Source organism: Amblyomma americanum, chromosome 5 (assembly GCF_052857255.1).
Source record: "Amblyomma americanum isolate KBUSLIRL-KWMA chromosome 5, ASM5285725v1, whole genome shotgun sequence".
NCBI lineage: Eukaryota > Metazoa > Arthropoda > Arachnida > Ixodida > Ixodidae > Amblyomma > Amblyomma americanum.
This window is the reverse complement of record NC_135501.1, coordinates 193,586,445-193,604,267: the sequence shown is the minus strand read 5'-3', so window position 1 is coordinate 193,604,267 and position 17,823 is coordinate 193,586,445. Positions and strand designations below refer to the sequence as shown.

Here is a 17,823-nt window from a genome sequence, read left to right as displayed (position 1 = left end):
TGGCCGGTTGAAATCGACGAAAAAAATCCGCGCAAGGCTCGAATGAACACTAAATACGCTGATTCAACCCTACACGCCACCATTTTGTGCATGTTAACGATCATCTCAAACTCGATGGGCGAGGCCCTACTCCTGAAGAAAGACAAAAGGATCACTTTATGAGGGCATCAAACTGCCGGGTATGCGAGGCAGGCAAGTGACAGCCGGGTCTGTCGCGTTCCTCTAGAAGCTGACTTAGCTGTGTTCCGATAGAAGGGGCGGCCCCGTATCATTCGCGATAACCCTCCATTTCTGTCCTGCAATCGTATTTTTACCTTATCATCTAGACTGCTTCTTTTGCGGTCTTTTCGTGCCTGACGGGAATACTTTTTTTCGTGCGAAGCATTTATGAACACCGTAATACATTTGACCATCCTTCTTTAATCGGAATCTACGTTGGAGACATGACTATCATCATATAATAGAAATATGTCCAGTTTACTGTCCTGTACATCCGAATATTAGCTTAAGTAAGTAGTGCCGCTGCCGTTGTCATTTCATTAATTATCTCATATCAGAACATAAACTACCGTAAAGGACCCCTGCAACAGTTTTTTTGAAAATGATAGATAAACTCGCACAGTCGTTAGTTTGTGTCGACACGAATATTTCAACTAAATATTACACTGCCACACGCTACAGAGAATGGGGAATCAGGCTCAAAAGTTGACTTGATCTTTCCTTCGACTTTTTAAAAATTGCACCTTCTTCGAGCAGCGCTTACACATGTGTAGATATTGAAGTGCCCATTCGTCAGGTCGCGAATGTTAGCGAGCATGCAATGTGCAGCTATTTGTCAAGTACGTTCGCCTGCTGTTCACAGAGCACTGCGATGCACCTCACATTAGGCTGCATATTGCGTACAATTTCAGCCAATGGTAAGGTCCTGTCGCCAACCGCCCAGCGCTTAAAAAAATTTCTTTACACAGTCTATAGACAGTCTATAGACTTCTGTCTTTAAAATCTATAGACTCTTTGTAGGCAAACCCTAGAGAACAGTCTATAGGCAATACAAATCCTATATATAGTCTATAGAGAATCTACAGATTTATGGCCATACACTATTAGTAGACTTTCTCTATAGACAATCTATAGACTATGACTCGAAAAATGAAATATCTATAGGAAGACAATAGAGTCTATAAGAAGTCTATAGACACTCTATAGACCATTTTTATAAGAGAATGGCTGGGTCGCTTGCCACATACCATTGTAAGCCGCGGTTATATTTGAGTGACCAGTTACAGAGGATCGATTGAATTGATTTTCGCAATATCCTCGCACGATGAAAACATTTCTATCGAGCAACTTCTCCAAGCCACCGCAAAAGTCGTACTTCTCGCAGGCTTGTGTAGTTATGTAGTAGTAGTATCTTACTCTCTACCTACCGGCTTTCGTCTGAACACAATGACTTGGGGGAGACAGGCGGAACGGAGCGCCTTGGTCTAGGTCAGCAAAAAATAAAAACAAAACAAACAAGCCATCGCAGTGTTCATGTCTACATTGCTTACATTGTTTGCATTGCTAGAATAAATGAACTGTATTATTTTCGCAGTTTTCGGCAAAACAATTGTCACAAGAAAAAAAAAAAGAAAGACATGAAGCAATGGATGGAAGTTGGAGCACAGAATTTAATAGCTTCATGCACGCGTGTAGCCTTCATTTCGAAAATAAAAGATAATGAGCTAAAATTATTTCATTTCCGCGAATATGTTTTGAATACGCGCATATACGAATGTTCCTCGTGTGCCCAAAAGGTCCTTGAAGCACGCTGAGTCGATACTCTCGCTATTCACGAGGCTTTCCTTGTTTGTTCAATCATGCTATAGCTTCCTGGAAGCCCGTGACGCATGCTGAGATGAGCACGTGCAGCGCTTCAAAATCATACACATTTTCTCTGCTGTTTTTCCAAAGGTATGATAGCAGACGTGCTCTCCTCAATACCAGAGCTTTGGTCATTCCATGCTTCCTTTCCATAACGCTATACATGTTCAGAAAATCTGAACAACTCACTGGCTCGCTTTTAATTTTACCAAGCGGAGCTGTGGTTTGTAACGTTACGAATTTTCGGAAAAATGAGAGTGGAATTTTACATGTTCGTATTAAAATGCAAATAACTATTAGGCTTAGTAACTGAATGCCTCTAAAAGAGGTGCATCGCGTTTCACACTAGCGGAGCTACGTAGAAACATTTCTCTAATCTAATGTGTAAACGGAAGAAATGCATTGGCAGGACCTGTAATGCGAAGGCAAGACGGCCGAAGGCCTTCAAGGGTAAAGGACTAGATTCCAAGAGGTGGCAAGCGTAGCAAAGGGTGGCAGAAAGTCAGTTGGGTGGATGAGATTGGAAGCTTGCGGGTGGAAAGGTGGCCGCAGCAGGCACAGTACACTGTTAATTGGGGGGATGTGAGAGAGGCCTTCGTCCTTCAGTTGCGGTAGTCAGGCTGATGATCTTGATGACAATGTTGATGAATCTATGCGAAGCAATGAAAGTATTCCCCGAGTCAAACACAACAGCAGCTGGAAACGGCACTGCCAGCCAAAGATTGCAAAAATAATAATAAGTGCGGGTATTTTCGCGACTCGTCGAAGGCAGGCTTTCTTGCAGTTGCTGTGGGGCAGTGACCATGGGTCAACGGATGGTTGTGCTGAACAGATTTCTCGTTAATTGCCGAAAGGCATGCTCTCGAGTCTTGAGATGCCGAGCGTAGCGAGGTGTTGAAGATATTCAGGAGTTTGGTAACATCAACGCTTCAGGGACTCTTTAAATGGGGATGTAGAGTTTTCACTGCAAGTCTAGTGCAGCCGACGTGGTGGCTGAGCGGTTATGGTGCTCAGCTGCTGACCCGAAAGACGGAGGTCCGATCCCAGCCGCGGCGGTCGCATTTCTATACAGAGGCAAAATTCTAAAGGCCCGTGTACTGTGCGATGTCAGTGCGCGTTAAAGAACCCCACGTGGTCGGAATTATCCGCAGCCCTCCACTACGGCGTTCCTCATAGCCTCAGTGGCTTTGGGACGTTAAACCCAACGAAACCAAAATCAACCAAATGTAATGCATATGTGTCATACAACCAAGATCCATATGCGAGTGTATGGGTGGAACAAAAAGTAAACTGAACACGGTTCGAACACGTAACAGTTCTGCTGTGCGCGGAAGCAGGGGAAATTCCTGGACACAGTGTCATTGACTGGCACGAAAACGCTCACACATTGGCACAACATGCCAGCTAAGCTCTTTAACATTGCGTGTGAGGGCATGTTTATCTTATGCCTCTTGTTTACTGCTTACGTCACGTTCTACAAGGTACGCACGCGGGTAAGTTTTTTTTTTGTAGCCATTTATTGCCTCAAGACATAAAGGGGCGGTTATGTATTGGTGGATGAAAGAAAAGGATGGTTAAATGAATGAAAACACATTGGCCGCTCGAATGAAGTCGAGGAGCAAGCGATAATGCGGACCCTTTGTCCAAGCGGTATATGGTTTGGTTCATGGGTGTTTAACGTCCCAAAGCGACTCAGGCTATGTAGGACGCCGTAGTGAAGGGCTCCGGAAATTTCGACCACCTGGGGTTCTTTAACGTGCACTGACATCGCACAGTACACGGGCTTCTAGAATTTCGCCTCCACCGAAATTCGACCACCACGGCCGGGATCGAACCCGCGTGACGAAGGATTGTTCGGCGAGAGACCAGCTGCCGCCAGATTCTCATCGCCGAATTCTCGTCGGGCAGTCAAGGGTTCGACGGCATACCGTCTGGTCTGGAATCATGGCTTGATGAGGTTCACTGGTCACTGACCAAGGTCAACAAAAAATGACCGTGTCTACTTTTTCATGGCTACGAAGCCCAAAACCGACTTTGATCAGAAGAGGATCTAGTACGGGCCATTGCTAAAAGCTTACAGGTTCCATCCTGAACATGCCCATGATATGACATACTACGAGCAACTAAGCATCTTGGAAGATAGACCTTGCTCGCGCGCTCATTGCCTGTAGTTTATACGATGCGTGTAGTTTGTCGAAAGCAAAAAAGACAATTTCCGCTAGGAAGCGCACGTCCTTAGTTTTCCATTCGTCCATATCGGAATTCTGCAACATGGACTGGACGGACCTGTATAGCCAGATAGGTCACTGGCGCAGGAATTACGAATCTTTACGGAGTTGCTTCGCAAGTGCACATCTCGTAAATGGACTGAATTCATGTACGCTTTTTAGACGAACGCTTTATTATTTCATGCGGTTTCATCTTCAAGCCGCGAAAAGTGGATAACGTCCATTGCACGTCATTCGAGTACCACCGGCCCACCCTTGGCCTTTGCTGTTTCTTCGTTGAAACCTCTGCAAAAGTGATTGCAGATTCAGAAAAAAACAAAGATTTAGTTATTCGCTCAAATATTAAAATAAACACACATGCTAAAAGGAAGCTGACATAAAACCAGAAGACGGAGGCAAGATAACTCTGTGTCCGCTCTTGCGTCTCAGTCTCTCTCGCGCGGTTTGGCCTTTTTTTTTTCTAGGAGTAATTGACAGCTTTAACCATTAGTTAACGCCAGCACGTCTCTTCTATGCCGCAAGTTTAAGATCAGTTTCATTTGAAAATCCACACCTTCTGTTGTGCTTACTGCGCTTATCATCTGCTGAGTGGTGTGTTTGAAGACTTGTAAGTTATGTTTCTTGTCTTTCGTCTTTTAAATGTCTGACAAACAAATATACTACTGTAATTTCTGCTCTGAGAGTTGTGCCGCTTGTATTTAAGGGGGAAAAAGCTCTAAACGCTTCCCTGGGGCCGGCTACATGATGCTTGCAGGCAGGCCGACGTATGTACATTGACAAGGCAGATTGAGTGGTCAGTATGTAAGGCATGCTTAAACGATGATAACAGCGCTAAAAACACCGCAAAAAAAAAGAGACGAGATCTTAAAGAAGCGCTACGTTAACAAATAGATAATTTATTCAATTGTTAATGTAGCATCCATTTTGTCCTCTGTCATTTTTAGCGCTAATTTTGTCGTTCCAGTGTGACGTAGGCAAAATTTAGACGAATTAACGTAGGCGGATCCCGTTTGGGCAGGACTGGAGTGATCGATATGTATTTTATTCATGGAAGAAGCGCGATAGTTCTACTCTCGATTTAAATCTTGGATCATCCGCACTTTACATTTTATTAAGCGACACAATGCCTTGCGTAATTGCAACCTTGCAAGTTGTCGTACGAAGGCTGTATCGCATTCCACTTCCATTCATATCACCCTCACCCCCCTTCGACTTCTAAATTTCAGGGCGAGAAGCGCAGAAGGAGCCTTTATGATGCCTCAATGGGCGAAAATGTATCGTGGGTCATAAAACTCGCTCCTTGGATGGAGGGAAGAGGCGTCACCAGATCGGAGCATTCCTATTGGCTAGAGGGGAGTGACGTCACCAAACAGGAGCATTCCCATTGGCTGGAGAAAAGTGGCGTCGCTAGGAGGGAAGTGAAGACGCCAAACCGGAAATGCTGTCACTTAAGGTAAAGGCATCATCAGCTGCCAGTGCTATTGCACTGCTAACAAAGAACGGAATGAGGTTCCCTGTGAAATTTTTTTACTTTTGTTTTCCGTAAGTGAATCAGCCGGAAGCGAGTGGCTTCTAACCCCTCCACCCAGCGCACAGATAACACTAACGACCCTGCACTGCCACATGTCAAGATTTGAAGCGATTTGACTCCCCCATTTTTCATACTCTAGTGCATTCTCGTACTATGAGCAAAATTATAGAATGTACTCCCTCTAAGAGGGACTATGTTGAATCCGCTATGCGACGTATTAGGTGTGAGTAACTTGGCTACTCTCGCGGGTGCAAAAAACTGTATTCGTTTAAAATCTGGAATCAAAAGTTCAAAAGATTGGTCACTCACCCGCATTGCTTTTTGCAGTATCCTTTTGCGATGAAATAATTATTATCGAGCAAGTTCTGCCGTCCTCCGCAGAAGTTGTACTCCTCGCAGGTTTTTGTCGTTATGTTGTAGTAATACCTTTTTCTCCCTTTTTTAGCTTTCTCCTCCTCGCAAGGACTTGATGGAGGATCAGCGCAGAATGGAGCGCCTTGGTCTAGGTTAGATGAAAAGTCGTTACAGTGTTACACGTAGCAAAAAAGAGCTGCAGGAATTTCGAGAATCATTTTTATAAGAACACTAATTTGTGTAAATTTTTCAGACCTCTATACCAAAGAAGGGCGAAAAAAAAACAACACTGGCATCACGCAGTGGACAACGTTTGAGCACGAAACACAAGAATATCTTGGATTGCAAACTTGGGTGCAGACAAGGAAAGGGAAATAAGGAGCTTGCTATGACACACAAATGAAGGAAGTCAACAGTCACAGAAACCAAGTAGCATAGGGGATGTTTCTCTCAAATTATTAAAAGAATTACACCAAAAATTACAAAAAAATAAATAGAAACATCCTCTTATGCTATTTGGTTTCGGCGACTGCGGGATTCCTTCATTAACATGAGCGTAGTGCGGTTTGGAACTGCCGGATAATGACCGGAAACCATTTCGTTATAATGATCACTTAATTTAAACTTAATATGTCTGAGAATTTTCAAACCTATTTAAAAGCGTGTTAAGTAGTAGTAGTAGTAGTAGTAGTAGTAGTAGTAGTAGTAGTAGTAGTAGTAGTAGTAGTGGTTTATTCAAAATAATAAAAAAAGGAAGGAAAACATTTTTGCTAGCCCCATTATCTGGCATCGCTACAGGAAGCACCTGAGCTGGGGCAGCGGAAATAAAAGGATAGCAGGCAGACTGGAGAAATTAAATGGAAGAGGTTAGGGGACAAAAATTATTGTGGGATTATAAAAATAACAAAAAATAAAGTGTCCCTGCCCGTGCGAGGTGAGGGGACAGGAAGAGAGAATGGGGGGGAGGAGGCGGGAACTATACGCAAGTATTCTATTTACAGAATTCGCTTATGTACAGGTCGTACGCGCGGGATGTCCATAAAAGAAAAGGAATAAGAGCGCGCGCGCGCAAGACACACAATACACTAATTACGCTTTCTTCGAATTTTTGCTTTCTCAGAAGTAACTGTAAACGCTCTTTTCTCATTGCGTTGTATCGACTTTGCCCCGCAACGGGATCGGAAGAGACCAAAGTTTTTGCAAATATACACGCAAGTAGAGTGTATTTACTGGGCTTTAACTGAGCCCGTTCGGTTAGCAACTTGTGCAGTTGCTCTCGGCATGTACAGCGCCTTTCTCAATGAAATGAAAATATTGGAGGGAACTTACTTTCATTGCATGTGGAGACACAATCGTAGCGAGATTCAAAGACGCCTTTCTGACCACAGCCATTCCACCGGAAGTGTTCGCACATTCCGGACGTTGTATTGTAAAAGTACCTCAAGATGATTTGGCGACAGCTTGACCCGCTTTCAATATCTGGCATCACGCATTCCGTTTTTTTGGGCTCTGCAATCGATAACAGTTTGAAAACACACAACATGAAAATCAGCTCTATGATTACTGCGGCCTGTGGAGGCGAAGCTTACTGTCGACATGCGATGCAAATTACATACTTTAGCTGACGAACATAGAGCAACAACAAAAAGAAAAGAAAAACATCGGTACGTTTTTACAGATTTCAAATTTAGTAATGGAAGGTAACAGTAGAAATGATGCTTATGCTTTCTCCTTTCTGTGTTCGGATTTTCGTCGATAGAACATTAGTCAAGGATATTTTCTCAACCCGCCAAGCAGAACAGACATGCGCCGTGCAAGGGAATCAGTAATTGTTCATTGTTGCTCGGTTATTCTTTACTGCAATGTGGTTGTGGCAGTTTTTTCTATTGCGCATGGGCTCGCGATAATGCGTCGTACTAAATGAATACTCATTTTTTAAGTTTGCTAGAGTTTCTGAATATTTTGATTTAAAGCGAAAACTTTACGAGTGCGAACCTCTAGACGTGAACTGACTTACCGGAGAGAATCGAAGCCACGAGAGCGCATACGGTGAGGATGGAAGTTAGGAGACGCATCTTGATTTCTTGGCGCGAGATCACTAATTGTGTCCAGCGAGATTGCCTAGCATCGGTCACGTTTATATTCTCTCAAGCACATGAGGCTTGCTCATGACTGACAGCTCATGATTGACAGCTTTGCGAAAACAGCGTTAGCGAAGCTGTGAATGCTAACAAATAAAGGTAAAGTTCAAGGAACGGTGTCGCTCGTTAGTCTTCCCTAGAAATTGCTACAGGTCGACCCTTTTCAATAGAGCTTAGAGATCGCCAGAAAGGAGCGGCTTCGGTGGCATTAAGCGTGCAAATTCAAAGTGAGAGAGAAAATATGTGATGCCTCACTTTTGACATGACAGTGACTTAGGCTTAGTTCTTCGATCTTCGACATTTAGACCAGGCAGTGTTGAAGGTGTGCATACAGCTTTCGGTTTCTTTTAGCGCAAAATGATCTCACGCACTGGCTTGGTTCTTACCGCCGTGTTCTCTCACTGTAAGACAATGAAAAGCCGCATCAGCAAACATGTATTTCAACGTTCTTTTCGCACTTCTTCATAATAGATCAATTTTTTGGATTTCTTTCCTGCTTCATTCCCAGCTTCCTCCATTCCCTCACGGCGCGGTTGAGGTGTCCATCGACAAGTGAACATGTATTTAAACGTTCTTTTCGCACGTCTTTATAATGAATCAACTTTTTGGATTTGTTTCCTGTTTCACTCCTAGCTTCCTCATTTCCCTCACGGCGCGGTTGAGGTGTCCACCGAGAAGTGAGACAGTTACCGCGCATTTCACTTTCAGATAACTGATAATTTTGAGCGAGAACGTACATCCATTGAAAATAAAGTAAAAAAAAAAAAGAACGCTGTCTGTGTGCGCGAAATGATGGTAAAATGAGTGTGAACTGTTAGCTGGCATTGCCTATCTTAGGGCGAACGTGAAATACCCTGATTATTATATTTATCGGAGCTTATCGGAAAATTGTGCATCCCACTATTTTCTCTGCCGACATTGCACTAAGACAAAATTTCCAATCAGCAGCGGTTATAGAATGCCCTGGATCGCTGCTGGAGGCGTAAAGGATGATAACAAATCTTTTTCGGTTGGAAGGAGAGAGTTTTGAGTACGTAAGTGGCGCTTGTCTTTCAACCGAAGTTAACTGTAGGGTTCGGCGCGCTGTCGCATCTTTTTGTACATGTGTTGCGAATATTCCGCGAGAGGGCAGTGACCTAGGCTGCGCGTCCGGTTTTGTTTTATTTTGTTTTGCTTTGGTGCACGCCGTTAGAAGGGGACTCATGCCTTTTTGGTTAGTCTCCCCATTCGTCCTTGCGGTTTCCTTCGCCGCTCCGGACGGCGGGGCTATCTGCCGGCCTCGACCTTGGACCCCTGTCCCCTTGGCGGATTGCGAGACCACCTAGGGAGCAACTCGGGGGTAAGGGAAAACGCTGACATCAGTTCTGAGATTTCCTATTCGTCAAAACTGATGAGCCGCAGTTAGTAGTTTATGTGTACGTGTGGAAAGGGGTGCGGGCATCTTCGGGGTGTACCCGCGAAGGGAGCCGCGCCCGTGTGCTTTTGTCGCTAGCTGGCGCTCGGTCTGGCCGAGTGCGGTGGGAGTGACCGTTGAGAGCTGGTGCGAGGCGCGCCGGTTTTACTGTTGGGACGCAGTGTCCCTCGCCTCTGTGCAGGCGGTCGGCTAGGCCGGCCGCGGATAGTTGTGGCCGTACACTGACTGACTTTCGTTTGTACCCATCTGTAAACAGCCTGTATAAAAGTTTGTTTCGCACTAAATCGCTTCGCCTGCAAGCCATATCATCGAGAAGCCTTCAAGCAGTGCATCAAGTTTCTGGAAATCACCTGACCAACACCACCGGCAAACCTTTACTTTAACTATTTCACTCTATTTCTTGTATTGATTTCTTGATAAACGCTGGATGCCGAAAAACACGGAAAGTAGAAGTATCCCCACGAAGCACTGTGTACTTGACATTTCGTGCTTGGCAGTTTTTCTAATGGATGAATCGGTGTCGGGGAAAATGTCGCATGTTGTGACTTGTTAAGTTTTGACAGTTCGTTGGTAGCAAAAGAAAAAAAATAAATGTGTGGGCTGTAGCTTGGAAGCAAAGAAGTAAATTATTGATATATTTTTTTTTTCAAAATGAGCCGTCATCTTCTTTACGTGACAGAAACAGAGCCCTTTCCTCATATAATTTATGTTTCCCTGAAAAGGGTACAGCTGGGTTTAAAACACGCAGATTGAGGAGAAATTACTAATATTACATTTGTTTCGCGTTATTTCAATAAATTAATTGTGGCGAAATCATTAAAAGTCAATGATTAAACAATATCGTGTCAGTCATTAGTCATTGGTCATTAACGTTAGGCTTTAATTAATGACCCTAGTGAATGACCATATCTAAAGAAGCTGATTAACAATCATAATTATCCACGACAATGCTATTGGGTAATTAATTTAATTAATTGGTTTGGCTGAAGAGATAATTTGACGTCATAAGGATGTGACGTCTTCCATATGTCTGATGACGTCACGCCTACAACCAATCAGAGAACAGCAACACAAAAGTACACATCGTCGAGTGGTAGCATCGTGGATCGAAGAGTGGCGGCCGGATCTTAACGGAGTGGGTACGTAGGTGTTGAAAGGCGTCGACTGGGAGCCACCAACGTCTCGGCAAATGCTAATGATTTCGCATTTCTCCAATGCAGTCTCTGCTGTGATCACTAAGTTTTTTTCGTGAGCAAGAGTCAGCACCGTAAAGTTTTTTATTTTTAAGTCCTTTTCGCTGTCTTCTTACTGCTGGACTGCCGTCACAGTATCAGGATGAACTCGTTTATATTCTCGTTATATCTTGCAGACACTCGGGTTTAGAGGACGGTGCTGTGTCACTATATGTCATGTTCTTGTACGCACATCGCTCTCTGCGCCTTGTCCTTTTAAAATTACACTGCGCAAAGGTTGGTCTCACTCTTTCCATACCATTGAAGGTCTTTTTTTTTTTTGCTGACGACCGCCGTATTCACTACAGGATATTTGCAGTCACTGTTCACAGTGCTAGTCCTAACAAAGATGAGTTTTCGCCTGTATAGACCACCAAGAGTAACTTGTTGAGATGACAGCGTGGAAACACGACACAAGAAGAATGTGAAACAAAACTTTAGAATCTTACGTCATCTCCATGCATACTTCTCAACATGATCTAGCACCAACTAGCCAAAGTCCAAACTGCCTTTCATTGACCGATGATTGGTTCGAACTGTCAGCCCTGGACTCGACTGACGAACTTTTATTAACGACCATGTCGTTATGACAGTGCACAAAGAAAGGGTTTAGACTGCGAATAAGATTTGACTGTGAACTAGACAGTCTTATTGACTTCGTGCAAGTGGGCCTAGCGTGTTTGCTCTCGGATTCCGTCGGACTCCTTTCATGAGCACGGTCTTCACTGGTGTTGGCGGCCAAAGGGACTGCTTGAAGGTAGAGAATTTTAATGGCCTTTTAGGTTAAAGAATGGGAAATAAATGTTGTAAAACCAGCAGTTGGAGTTTTGTTTTGATATTTTTGTCCTGTAGCGGCTATTGATTTTTTCTCTCGATGTTCTTGGAGCAAACGGTAGAGAATTCTCTATAGGGTCAGCTCATCTCATAAACAAGTCATAAAAAACCTAATATAATTACATGCTTCATACTCTAAGCAGAAGCGTGTCAACCTCAAGGATTCAGCGAATTCGAACGTCGAAGACTTGATTCTACGCTGATTTTCCGCCTTTGCGGGAGTAGTCCCATAGCCGTTTTTACTGACCTCTGTCGCAGATAGGATCATGTTACAGCTGTAAGCCCTGTGAAACCAGAAGAGACCTAGTGCCTAAGGAAGGCTGGCAACGATCACATTATTAGAAGAGATGGTCTGGCATTCTCACAGATATATTTAGTCGCTTCCTTAGAATTTCCAGACTACAGATTTACCGTGCTCTTCGGTAACTTCATTTCACAACTGCACATTTCGAACCACTTTGTGTCATCTTAAGTAAGAGTAGTGCAGCGCAAAAAACAGGGACAGAAGGAGAAGACACAAACAACAGGACTGGCGCCTGTCCTGTTGTTTGTGTATTCTCCTTCTGTCCCTGTTTTTTGCGCTGCACTACTCTTACTTAAGATAACCACCGACTAGCCCACACCAAGATTTTGATACACCTTGTGTCATTGTGTGCTGAGCCCTTTCAACGCGCAGTGCGGGTAGGCTGATCAGTCTGTTTCACTCATTTACAGTAACTACCAGCATTACATCATAACGTACCGCCCACCCCGCTTCACTTCGTGCACAGTGCCGCTGTGGTGGCAGGACGAGTTATTCACGTTATGCAAGCCATTTTAGTACTTTCAGTATATAAAGAAGAGCCAGGAGTAATTGACTATTAAAAAGATAGCCTCGATAGAGCATTTCAAGCCGTTAGGGGCAATCGGCGGCAATGCATTCATACAACAGTTGCACCCAGCCTTCCACGTGTGCATTGGCTAATTTTAATTTGTTCAAAACATCGTGTCGAGACTCATCACGGAGAGAGTACCTTAGAGACTGTGACTTTCAGGAACATCTAAGGAACCTTAGATGAAGAAGGAAGGCTAAGAAGATGCACAGGACCACGAATAGGGCAGAAAGATGCAAGAAGATGCGTTTCAGAAGAGGACAAATACGGGCTGGTTGGTACGTTTTTGAAGAACTGGATAAAGCAGCGCTACGGAAGACGAGACAAGAGAACGAAAAACACCAGCGCTGACTAACAATCAGATGGTTTATTGCTACAGGTGAGGCAGCATATAAAGGAAAATGGCACCAGTAAGAACTCAAGAAAAAAGCACGAGAGAAAGATACCGCACAACCACACAACCCGATTGAAAACAAGCCGCGTCACTGATTAAGATATGCGTGTTCCTTCGGTAACAGACTAATCGACGGGCTGCTGATACAGGTGCCACCTTGCTTTCGTATATGGCTGGCCTCCGAAATGAGCCTCGAGGTCTCAACTTTATATTGGGCGATGATAGTGGTCCGATTGAGATGCGCTTCGCAATCTTGACACCGCGCAATGCAATGCAAGATGGTTTCTGCGCGACCTGTTTTCTATATCGTTTGCGTGTTCACGTAGTCGATCGTTTATGCGGCGTCCCGTCTCACCGATGCAGAAATTGCCACATGAGGTCGGAATCTTGTAAACAACACCAACACGACAGTTGAGAAACTTCCACTGGCAGCCTTTTTTTTTCTGCTTCCATCCTTGTTTAGACGTTTGCACAATCCGCTAAGTTTAATCCCTGCTGAAAAAAAAGCAGCCTAATGCCTCCTTTGCTCACTATTTTCTTTAGATTGCGCGAAACTTTGTGCACATACGGACGCCCACTGTTTTCTTTTTCTCTGCCTGACCCGCATCGGTGCGCTTGCTTTTCCGCAGGCTACATTCAGCAAGCAAGGACTCGGCAACACTTGACACAATCTTCTTGGGGTATCCCAGCTGCAGATAGCCTTTTCACCTGTGCGTAGAAGCTGCCTTTTGTTTGATTCACACACGATCTTTGCAGTGCGGCTCTTAGGCATGCCTTGGCGATACCGCGTCTTCGGACCAACCTCGATGACGCGACCGTTGTTAAAATAATGCGATATGTTGATGACTTTCTAATCCTATATCGAACTGATGACGCACAGAAAGCAGCTGCAGAGATTTTCGACGTGCTCCGTTATTAACCTAATGATATCCAATTGACTTACCAGCTTTCCACTAATAATAGGCGCAAATTTTATACATGGAACTGACAATTTCTAACAACCATGTGTGTTGACCGTATTCGCCGCGGTCTAGGAAGAACCTTCTCCCTTTACGGTCGGCTCACTCCAAGATTGTTAAGCGCAGTATCACCAAGGCATGCCTAAGAGCCGCATAGCAAAGATCATGTGTGCATCAAACAAAAGGCAGCTGCTACGCACAGGTGGACAGGCTATCTGCAGCGGAGATACCATAAGAAGATTGTGTCAAGTGTCGCTGAGTCCTTGCTTGCAGAATGTAGTCTGCGCAAGAACAAGCGCACCGATGCGGGTCAGGCAGAGAAGAAGAAAACAGCATGCATCCCGTATATGCACAAAGTTTCACACCATTTAAAGAAAATAGTAAGCAAAGGAGGCATTAGGCTGTTTTTTTTTTCAGCCAGGAATAAACTTAGCGGATTGTACAAACGTGTAAACAAGGATGGAAGCAGAAAAAAAAAACGCTGCCAGAAGAAGCATAAGCGGAAGTTGTGAACTGCCGTGTTGGTGTTGTTTACAAGATACCGACCTCATGTGGCCATTTCTACATCGGTGAGTCGGGACGCTGCATAAAAGGTCGACTACGTGAACACGCAAACGATATAGAGAACAGGTCACGCAGAAACCATCTTGCATTGCATTGCGCAGAGTGTCAAGATTGCGACGCGCATCTCAATCGGACCACTATCATCGCCCGATATAAAGATGAGACCTCCAGGCTCTTTTCGGAGGCCTGCCATATACAAATGCTATAGGTGACACCTGTATCAGCAGCCCGTCGATAAATCTATTACCTAAGGAACACGCGTACCTTAATCAGTCACACGGCTTGTTTTCAATCGGGTTGTGTGGTTGTGCTTTATCTTTTTCTCGTGGTTTTTATTGCGCTTTTACTCATGCCATTTCGTTTATATGCTACCTCACCTGTAGCGATGAACCATTTGGTTGTTAGTCAGCGCTGGTGTTTGTCCTGCTCTTGTCTCGTCTTTCGTAGCGCTGTTCTATCTAGTTCTTCAACGATGTGTTTGAGTCGATTTTCACAAATTCCCATCTAGTCATTAAGGGACTGCTGAGAGGACACATCACATGCGCGCGTCCTGGTGAAAGTGAAAACAAACCTATATTGCTTAATCAAACTAGGAGGACAAGCCGACAAAAGGTTAATTGCACTGGCTCGCTTGGACGCCTTAGGAACGGACTCGGGTTGACGGATAATGTCACCCGCTGACGTCTGGGCCACTGTATAGCGTTTTTTTTTTTCACCTTTCGATGCGACAAATCCTGCCGCCATTTCTTTCTTTTTTCTTTTTTAACGATTTGCTTCTGCGTCTACAAATGAAGAGGTTTAAGGTACCAAGCCGGTGACCCTTGAGAAATCCTTTGTTTAAGGCTAGAGGCCAACCGCCTGTCAAAAAAGTGGTAGGGTTTTTAAGGTAGTTAAACCATGCGTGCGAAAGCACGTGTTTAGCCTAATAGGCTCATGTGTTTGCTTTGCTGGGTCGTCAGCACGCCTGGCGACGACATTAGTTCGATAGTAGCATTAGTTTATGAAGGAGACAATGTGCAATTCGCAGCGTGTAAAGTGTGTTGCATTTTAACATGAGGCGTATACTGATCGGCTGCGGTGTTCGAAAATTGCTCTCGCGCAGTGACCAGCGAAGCTTAACTGTTTGCGCCGCCGCGGGTTCGAGTCCCACCCAACAATAATTATTTGATGTATTTTTACTTATTTCACTTGGTACAAGCCCACAAACATCGCAAGATCTTGCTCGGGGTTTACCCATCGGAACAGTGATTTTGCTGTAACACAAATAATAATACAGACGGTACAACAGACAAAAAATGAGTGTGCGCAGTGGAGTACAGTGGATAGTGACAAGCAGGATAAAAATACAAAAATGAAATTTCGTAAGAAATACCAAAAACTAATCTACCAGCAGCGAACATGCGCAGCGGTTCGCTGCTACGCACAACCGTGCATAGGGCTTTTTACCATGCCTGGGGTTCTTCAAAGTGCACTGACATCGCACAGCACACGGGCCTCTAGCATTTCATCTCCACCGGAATGCGACTGCTGCGGCCGGAATAATAATAATAATAATAATAATTGGTTTTTTGGGGAAAGGAAATGGCGCAGTATCTGTCTCATATATCGTTGGACACCTGAACCGCGCCGTAATAGAAGGGTAAAGGAGGAAGTGAAAGACGAAAGGAAGAGAGAGGTGCCGTAGTGGAGGGCTCCGGAATAATTTCGACCACCTGGGGATCTTTAACGTGCACTGACATCGCACAGCACACGGGCGCCTTGGCGTTTTTCCTCCATAAAAACGCAGCCGCCGCGGTCGGGTTCGAACCCGGGAACTCCGGATCAGTAGTCGAGTGCCACAACCACTGAGCCACCGAGGCGGCCTGATGGGTTAATAATGCCCATATATGCGGATTTGGTCATTATCGACTTCACATTCGCAGATACCTGAGAGTCCTTCATACCACTCCTGGCGCAGTGGTGCAGCGGATAAGCGATGCGGCATTGCCCTGTGATGTCAGGTGCTGCCACTGGTGGGGCTTTTGCAAACTAGGTTGCTCGTCCCAAAGTAACGGCTCGCGACCAATCAGTAATTTAGCTGCCGCCTGCCACGGTGGTCAGTTTGCTCACAATCCGGTGGGCAGGTTGGGATGACGTCACAAGGTCACGTGACCTGGGTGGCCCATCTAGGTTGCTTCTTCGGGGATTTTTCGCACACAACTCTGACGACGACGCCGTGGGATTTTCTGCGGAACCGGAGCCTTAACGTTGCCGCGTTAATATGTATTGCGCGATAGCGTATACAGCTCGTTCGGTCTAAAAGCCGTCGGCGTAGTCGGCACCACCTGTCGGAAATAATGGGGGGCTGCGTAAAAAAAAAAACCGTACCATGGTAATTTCAGGCTCTAGTGATTAACAATTGATTGGTGTGTGATAGGCGATGATGAGGTAATGAAATCACTTGAATTGATTAATAAAGAATTGAAAAAATCAGAAAAAGGGTGGTTCAAAGGTGTCAAAATGCTCATAATGAGAAGTCAATGCTTGATGATGCAAATTAAGAAAATGTAGAGTGTGTAATGAATCAATTAAATGAAACAATTGAAAAGACAAAGAATAATGCGTTCAAAGGTGTCTAACTGCTCAGAATGGAAAGCGTAACTTACTATGCTATTGCGTCATACCATTAAGGCGCCGCTTAAGTGTCCTCTCCAATTTTTTTATATTTACCTGCGTTTTTTTACAATAAACTTCAAACTTCATGCACGTTATGGGGCTGTAGACTAAAACACTCACGCCAAGTATCGCTTCCGTCTTCGACTCGCTTCGGGTTCACCGTCGCCGCACAGCCTGAAAAGGTGACGCTCCATCGTACACGAACATCTCAGTGGACAGATGAAGTGACGAGATCGCAGAAGCGCTGCTACCGGTATCTTTCCTTGGGCCGCCATTCCGCTGTCAATATAGCCCTCTACAGACCTTTCCATTGAGCGAGGAGGATGCCGAAACGCCTCCTCTCTGGGCTGTTGCAAACCCGTTCCGCTTCCACTGTGCTTACGTCATGTGCGCTCAACAGTCCAGCGAACAATATGGCGACGCCCAGGCAGCCCTTATTGGAAATGTGCCTAGCACAACCCAGATGCCGAAAAACGGCGAATCGTTCGAACGCGCAAGAGCTTCATCTGTTCGGCGCCTCATCTGACGGCTCAAGCAACAGGCGAGAATGGTTCGACGGCAGCTGAGGTAGTGTCAGCAATTCGGCTTGCAGCAGTTTTAGATGGCAGGTAGCAGATCTTTCCAATTTATTGTGGTGGCTGTGTCCTGTATAGAGAGAGGAAAACAGCAGCGCTACATCGGAAACCATAAAAACTTGTAATTCTGGCCGTCGTTACTGCATTCCTCGCTCCTCAACCCGGCACAGAAAGCGCACACGTCAATACTGTGTACCTGCCTGTTTC

General features: G+C 44.9%; 1 protein-coding gene across 1 annotated transcript; it reads right to left on the bottom strand.

Annotated features, from left to right (window-relative positions):
* Positions 1–4,244: 4,244 nt before the first annotated feature.
* On the bottom strand, positions 4,245–8,105 carry LOC144135451 (boophilin-G2-like). The gene is made up of 4 exons (XM_077668117.1): positions 7,994–8,105; positions 7,306–7,485; positions 5,932–6,124; positions 4,245–4,376 (listed from the first exon to the last, which is right to left on the bottom strand). Exons 1-4 carry the CDS (start codon positions 8,049–8,051, stop codon positions 4,322–4,324), a joined length of 486 nt encoding a protein of 161 aa, XP_077524243.1. The 5' UTR covers positions 8,052–8,105; the 3' UTR covers positions 4,245–4,321.
* Between the last annotated feature and the right edge of the window lie 9,718 nt (positions 8,106–17,823).

Coding starts and splice junctions, on each gene's coding strand:
- LOC144135451 (XM_077668117.1), bottom strand. CDS start 8,051: ATGCGTCTCCTAACTTCCATCCTCACCGTATGCGCTCTCGTGGCTTCG. Junction 7,486..7,993: donor CGTGGCTTCGATTCTCTCCG/GTAAGTCAGTTC, acceptor TATCGATTGCAG/AGCCCAAAAAAACGGAATGC. Junction 6,125..7,305: donor TGTCTCCACATGCAATGAAA/GTAAGTTCCCTC, acceptor CATCTAACCTAG/ACCAAGGCGCTCCATTCTGC.